General features: G+C 51.1%; 1 protein-coding gene across 2 annotated transcripts; it reads left to right on the top strand.

Moving 5' to 3' along the window:
* Positions 1 to 1234: 1234 nt before the first annotated feature.
* LOC128275594 (ring canal kelch homolog) lies at positions 1235 to 7181 on the top strand. 2 transcript variants are annotated; one of them, XM_053014149.1, is made up of 5 exons: positions 1235 to 1362; positions 1612 to 1764; positions 1829 to 2230; positions 2298 to 2394; positions 2493 to 7181. In XM_053014149.1, the coding sequence occupies exons 1-5, from the start codon at positions 1235 to 1237 to the stop codon at positions 6129 to 6131; spliced, it is 4419 nt and encodes a 1472-aa protein (XP_052870109.1). In that variant the 3' UTR covers positions 6132 to 7181. The 2 variants fall into 2 exon arrangements, with proteins under 2 accessions (XP_052870109.1, XP_052870111.1); XM_053014151.1 differs by having other exon boundaries at positions 2493 to 3620.

Here is a 7181-nt window from a genome sequence, read left to right as displayed (position 1 = left end):
GTTCATGAGCTTTTTTTGGTTCGTTCTAAGAGTTCTACTACGTTCTAATCACAATCACGAAGCAGTATCAAGGTTTTATGTGGAGGCTCAGTTATTCTCGACCGTAATGAATGCTGTATGATGACGAAATCAAAATTCGTTATTTCGTTTCGTTTGAAAAATTGTAATAGATTACATTTTATACTTTTCGATTTTGTCATTGGCAAGTCCAATAAACATGTAAATGCGTACTGTTGTTTTGCTTATTGTTTTGCATCTCTAGGAAACGGTCGTCAATTCGATGGCACGTAAATTCATGGCGAAACTGTTTTTATGTCTTTGTTTTTCTGTAATCTTCGATTGTGGATCGTCGAACGACTGATAGTGTGCATTTGTAGCTATGGAGATGCTAAATTTTAATCGCAACATTCATCTGCGGCAAGCGATTTGGCTATTTAAATATAGTTGCTAGCGTGTTACACGTTGATCGTTGAACACGTTGATAAGCTCGGGTAGGATTGGCCAACGAACAGCAGGCATGATAATGATTAATAGGGCATGGCTTTGTTTACTAACATAAACTTGAAACGCCATTAGAGAACAGAACTCCAATACGGCCACGTGGTGGAATGGTGATTAATTTGAACATCAGTTCAACAACGTCACATTTCGATTACAGTTTCCTTTTTCATTAACATCGGCATTTGAATCTCCAAGATCACCACTTTTACTCACCTCACTCTAGTCACTGTTCGCCGAAATTCACCACTCTCACGTCTCACGTTTTTGTTCTCACAACCCTTTTCGGTGAGCGAAGCTGTCAATTTATGTTTTGCCTTCATTGTTTTCATGGCTTGCGTTTCGCTCGGACGGGATCAGCTGCCGTAAAATTGCGCTTGTTTCAATCGTTCGTTTTGTGCTGGTTCGGCGCGTTTCCTGACTAGGAGGGCTCAATTACGATTCACGATCCGATTAGTAACTCCCAGAACTACCGGGGGCGTGTGTTTAAGCAAAGCGAATAGAGAATTGACCGAAATCTCTACCAGCTGTTAGCATCGCAAGGGCCCATCGTTTTTGTAGCACCTGGTGACCTCCAAAGACCTTCTTGGCCGTGAATTTCCCGTGCAGTGGGTGGACTTTACAATGTCGCAGCGTTTGTAAACGGTCGTGGAGTACAGTTGGGAGCGGGTGCTAAGAGTGCTACAGATCGAGACGACGGAATCGGCGAAAACGGAAACGGGGGGCCCTTTGGTGTATGCTCTCATTCATACAGTACCTAGGCATCATGAGTAGTTTGGGAAACGGAAATAACCAGAACAACACCAACAGCAACACTGGAAGCAGCCAGAACTCGGCAGCGGAAGGAACGATGGAGCGCGGAAGGTAAGTTGTGTGGACGTTTCGTGGCCATCCTCTCGTCGTTGGTCGGATTATCGATTTTTCTTCTCTGTTCTAAGTGTTTCCTCACGCGAGTGAGAATTATGCTATCTGCGAGAGTGTTTGTTTACCTTTTCCCCGTGTCCAGCTCACCGACGTGAGAACACGTTACTCACAAGGGCACGAAGGACATTCGATTAAGAATAACTTGTCGTTAAATGAATTATGCATAATGTATTTTTCTATTTTCGATAGCTGCATCCTGGTGCGTTACGCAAGCCAGAATTCACTCGACGAAAGCTCGCAGAAGCAGATACCGCGCGCGAATGGAAAGGAGAAAACGACTGGCGCGTACCGTAACAACATTCACACGCAACGCTCGTTCGAGGCCATGAACATGATGAGAGAGTACGTAACCCAATTCCCAGACCGGGTTGTGGCATTGTTTCACCCATCGGTTTTCATCTTTTAGACAAAATCTGCTCTGCGATGTGGTGCTGGTGGCCGAGGGTATCGAAATTCCAGCCCACAAGATGGTGCTAGCCTCGTGTAGCCCGTACTTCTACGCCATGTTCACCGGGTTCGAGGAGAGCCGCCAGGATCGGATCACACTGCAAGGCGTTGATCATCGGGCGCTGCAACTGCTGATCGAGTACGTCTACACGGCGGTGGTCGAGGTGACGGAGGAGAACGTACAGATTCTGCTGACCGCCGCCAATTTGCTGCAACTGACCGACGTGCGCGACGCCTGCTGCGACTATCTGCAGACGCAGCTCGATCCCAGCAACTGTCTTGGGATCCGCGATTTCGCCGACATTCACGGTTGCATCGATCTGCTAAACTACGCTGAAACGTACATCGAGCAACATTTCTCGTAAGGAAGCGAACGAAAAGATCGCCACTTAGGGGAACTCCTACTTAAATGATGTTTGTCTTTTTAGGGAAGTGTGCCAGTTTGAAGAATTTTTGAATCTCACCAGCGAACAAGTGGTAAACCTGATCAAGAGCGATCGTCTTTCAGTTCCTACGGAGGAAAAGGTAATGGGCAAGATGGAATCAAGTAGCACATCTTTGCGCACATTTGACTGTTTAGTAACGAAGAATGACTAATCTATTGATGTTCTCCCATTCGGAAGGTTTATGAATGTGTAATCACTTGGATACAGTACGATGTTCCCGGCCGGCAGCACAATCTGGCTGATTTAATGGAGCACGTCCGGTTGCCGCTCCTCGCCCAGGACTATCTGGTACAGCGTGTCGAGAAGGAGCTGCTATTGAAGGGTGATCTTCAGTGTAAGGACTACATCATCGAAGCGCTCAAGTACCACCTGCTGAAGGGCGAGCAGAAGACATCCTTCAAGACGCCACGCACCATTCCTCGTCAACCGGTGGGTCTACCGAAGGTGCTGCTGGTGATTGGTGGGCAAGCACCGAAAGCGATCCGCTCGGTCGAGTGTTACGATCTGCGTGAGGAAAAGTGGTGTCAAGTCTCGGAAATGCCAACACGCCGCTGTCGGGCCGGACTGGCCGTCCTCGGTGACAAAGTGTACGCGGTCGGTGGCTTCAATGGTTCGTTGCGTGTGAAAACGGTCGATGTGTATGACCCGGCCCTAGACCAGTGGACTACCAGCCACTGTATGGAGGCACGGCGTTCGACACTTGGTGTCGCGGTGCTCAACAATTGCATCTACGCCGTCGGTGGATTCGATGGTTCTACCGGTCTTAGTTCGGCCGAAATGTTCGATCCGAAACGGCAAGAGTGGCGTCTTATAGCGGCAATGTCCACACGGCGCAGCTCCGTCGGGGTGGGCGTCGTAAATGGTTTACTGTACGCCGTAGGTGGTTACGATGGCGCCTCTAGACAGTGCCTGGCATCGGTCGAACGGTACGATCCGGCCACCGACACGTGGACACAGATTGCAGAAATGTCTGCCCGGCGCAGCGGTGCCGGAGTAGGCGTACTGGACAACATTTTGTACGCTGTCGGCGGTCACGATGGGCCATTGGTGCGCAAATCAGTCGAAGCGTACGATCCCGTGTCGAACACTTGGCACTCGGTCGGCGATATGGCTTTCTGTCGGCGGAATGCCGGTGTCGTGGCACACAACGGTATGCTGTACGTGGTCGGAGGCGATGATGGCATTTCGAATCTGGCCTCGGTCGAGGTATACAGCCGCGAAACGGACGCGTGGCGAATTCTGCCCTCGTCGATGAGCATTGGCCGTAGCTATGCTGGCGTAGCGATAATTGATAAGCCCTTGTGAAGCGAACAGCAGGCCGCACGGGCCACCAATTCGTCCCAATCCTTCCTCCACCGTACGACCTACCCCCGGTATGCAAATGGCACCGTGAGTGCACAGCACGGGTTGCAACAATTCGTAGCTCCAGCAGTCGCGGCACAACCACCGCCAGAGTCCGCCGCTGGCTTGCCGGTAGGCTGTTCCGACGATGAAAACAGTCAGGCCGAAGGTCTCAACCCAGAACCGGCGGGCGCCGGTGTGAATGTTGCGAACGCCAATAATGTTCACTATGAAAACATATACGAATCTATCGATCATTTCGCCGGCATCGGGGCGGTGGGAGGAGTAGGTGTGATTGGAGGTGCGGCTTCGGCGGCCCATTTGTCGAGCCACGGGCAAGGAGCGGCAAAAAAGTCACAACCTCAACCCGGCCCTTCCGGACTTTCGGCGATCCATCGCAATGGAGGAACGGGATTGAGTGGCATTTCACTGGGTTCCACAGCACCCTCAAATGGAATGCTTCACAACAGCAACATGTACCCTGCGTACCACCCACTGGCATATCGCAACGAACTGTACGATCGTACGGCCGGTTATGATGTGCCACGGGGAAGGGCGGCTCCTTCGGCGAGTTATTATCAGAATCAACCAACCTTACAACCACTCTCGGGCCCTCCGCTGCCTCGCTACGCTAATCTTCATCTCGATCTCAACCGATCACGTTATCCTGCTGCAGGGCAGCAGCTTCAACCACAACAACGAACCCCTCGGCAGCGTAGCTTCGATGATACGGAGTCGTACCATTACCATCGCTACCAACCGAATGGGATGTCAAAACCGGGCGATAATTTGTACGAACGGGTACGAGAGGAACCAGCCTATCAGAACACGGGCTCGTTGGCCGCCAACCGGGGTCTATTTGGTAGGTTCGATGTGATCGGTCACGGTGTAGGACGAATCGAGCGCCACCTTAGCTCGTCTTGTGGAAACATCGACCATTACAGTCTCGGTGGGCATTACGCGGTCCTTGGCCACAGCCATCTCGGAACCGTGGGCCACATACGACTTAATCAACCGAACGCGAGTGGCAACGTAGCCAACGGCACGTGTACCCCAAATCAACCGAACTCGGCAAAGGACGGATCGTCGTCATCGTCGTCGGTGAATGTGAAAAGTTTCTTCAGCTGCTTGGGTGGCGAAAATTCTCAGTCGATGAACAATCTCAACAAACCGTCCGCGAGCGGCGAAGGGGTGACTGTACGGGAAGGAGAAGCCATAGTCACTACCAACAGCCAAGGGAGCAGCATTGTGGGCGGGTTGGCCAGTGCTGCTGCCGTCAGCGCAACAACGACGGCGACTGGCACCATCCCTAAGATTAACCGTAAAACGAAGCAATCGCATCACGCGGAACCAGCACCGGGAGGATCGCCGATGGTTGGTGCAGCTGTTCCGCTGGCAGCACCGCCGCCACCGCCACCACCGGAACTACCTTGCGGTGAACTAGCGAGTGGCGGTAGTGGACGCGTCACGAAACCTTCACTCCAGTGGCTGCTGGTGAACAAGTGGCTCCCGATGTGGGTCGGCCAAACACCGCCCGATTACAAGTTTATCGATTTTAACTTTATGTTTTCGCGCAACTGTGATGGCTGCGCAACGGTCGGAGGCGGAACTCATGCCCGGTCCCAGCAGGAACTGGTACGCTACGGACACTCACCGATCGCCGATTACATTCCGCCGGCACGGGAGTATCCGACGATGACCGGAAGCTACCCGCGAGTGCTTCGCAATACGCCCCAGTTGGCTCGATTGCGTGAGCACGAATACGAAAACATTGTCCCGTTGGGAGATGCGGTGGCTCCGAACGGACCGACGCGTTCTGCACCGCGGGCAACCCGTCCGGTGGCCGGATCGGTGGGTCGTTTGCGCGAGCAACATCAACAGTTACCCGCAGGCATCGGTGCCGATCCGTTCCGGACGTGGGCGTTCAACTTCGAGGACAACAGTTTTCGTCCCGCACGAACCAGTAACGGTGCGATGCTTCACCCGGCGCCGGCCGTCGTGCGGCGCATTACGGATGGAACATTCGGTGCGAAGGAACTGCAACCCGACCAACAGCGACCGGGCCCAAGTGGATTAAGGTCTGCTGCCGCTGGGACCGTCAAACCGAAGCTTGGTGAAAAGGAGGAAGCAGCACGCCGACTGTCTACGGCATCCCTGTCCTCGTCCGATTCGGACAATTACGTTATGGAGTCGTTGGCGGCGGAAGTCGGTGGCTTACTGGCGGACGATAGCAGCCCTTCGGGAGAATTCCAAGCTACGGACGAGCAACTGGACAAAGTGGCGCACTCGAAGGACAGTGGAAATGGTGCACCTTCGTCATCGAACGATTCTTCGGAGTCCGTGCTGAACTACGAACCGGAGGTAGCGGAAACGGCCGATCGGTCCCTGTCGGAGGATGAGGTCGAAGTGGCCGTTTGTGAGGCACATGACAGCGGGACCTGTGACGAGCAAAACTTGGATGATGTGGCAATGTAAGAAGGTGGCCAGTTTGGCACACGCTGATGCGTGTATGTGTTGTAAGGCCTAAAATATCCGATACTCTTCTTGTGATTGTTACGTGCGACCCAACGGCTGGCAGAGGCTCTGAATAGTAACACTGCAAAAAAAAGGCAACAGAAAATGTACTCTTTACCATTTTTGCTCAATATTTATTAACCCTATCCCATGGAAAAGCAACATTCCCCTTTTGGATGCGCAACATGATTTTTTCTGCATTCTGTTTAAATTTATTTTATTTTATTTGGCCATTTGATTCTATTTGCCTCTGTTGTTTTAGACCTTTCTTTCGTTAGACTTTCGGGAGCAGCTAGTGTCAATTTTGGAAGCCCCGGTTTTATAGGACAATTTTAAAAATACATTTCCAGTACTTTAAGCATAACAACAGCAAAATGTGAGTGAGAAATGGACGCGCGGCAGTGGGCATGAATTTTAAAGTTAAAAAGTTAATATCATAAGCTAATTATTATACCATATACATATACGCACGAACAGGGCGACTGAATGGCCGAGCATTTCGATGGTGAGCATTCGCACAATGGGCTCCGTCTCTTGTGCGGTGCAAATTATCAAGCTGTGCATCTTACGTTAGAAGTAGCCATACGACTTATACCGCTTCTCGTTACGCTAAATGTTACACTAAGGTCTAGAGTCATTCGGCGGAGGATATTGTAGCGAGACAAAAACATAAAGGCACCGAACGGTGAAGGAATACAGAAACTCAAGCCCCTCTGCGGCGCGGAAAAAAAAAACGCAACAAGCATTACCCGTCGATCGACGATCTGGCGGCGCACAAAATGTATTCCATGATTCCGCGTAAACGTAGACACACTGATAGGTACAACGATTTATCGTTTTCGGGTAGTAACAGTTGAAGAAAGTAGCGTCTGTTGTGTGATGTAATGTACTAAATTATTCTCAAACCATGCGATAGACCGTGTGAAAGACAGAGACGATTACGTTCATTTGATCTGCATTTGGTAACTGTAGGATCTGGTGAGATTAAATTACAATAAACGTGATATGTGA

Source organism: Anopheles cruzii, chromosome 3 (genome assembly GCF_943734635.1).
Source record: "Anopheles cruzii chromosome 3, idAnoCruzAS_RS32_06, whole genome shotgun sequence".
NCBI lineage: Eukaryota > Metazoa > Arthropoda > Insecta > Diptera > Culicidae > Anopheles > Anopheles cruzii.
Note: the sequence above shows the minus strand (reverse complement) of the source record. Positions and strands in the feature narration are given on the sequence as shown.

Excerpts from the sequence above, each read along its gene's own strand:
- LOC128275594 (XM_053014151.1), top strand. The coding sequence starts at position 1,235 with ATGCTCTCATTCATACAGTACCTAGGCATCATGAGTAGTTTGGGAAAC. Across the intron at positions 1,363-1,611 it reads GGAACGATGGAGCGCGGAAG|CTGCATCCTGGTGCGTTACG; the intron begins GTAAGTTGTGTG and ends TATTTTCGATAG. Across the intron at positions 1,765-1,828 it reads GCCATGAACATGATGAGAGA|ACAAAATCTGCTCTGCGATG; the intron begins GTACGTAACCCA and ends TTCATCTTTTAG.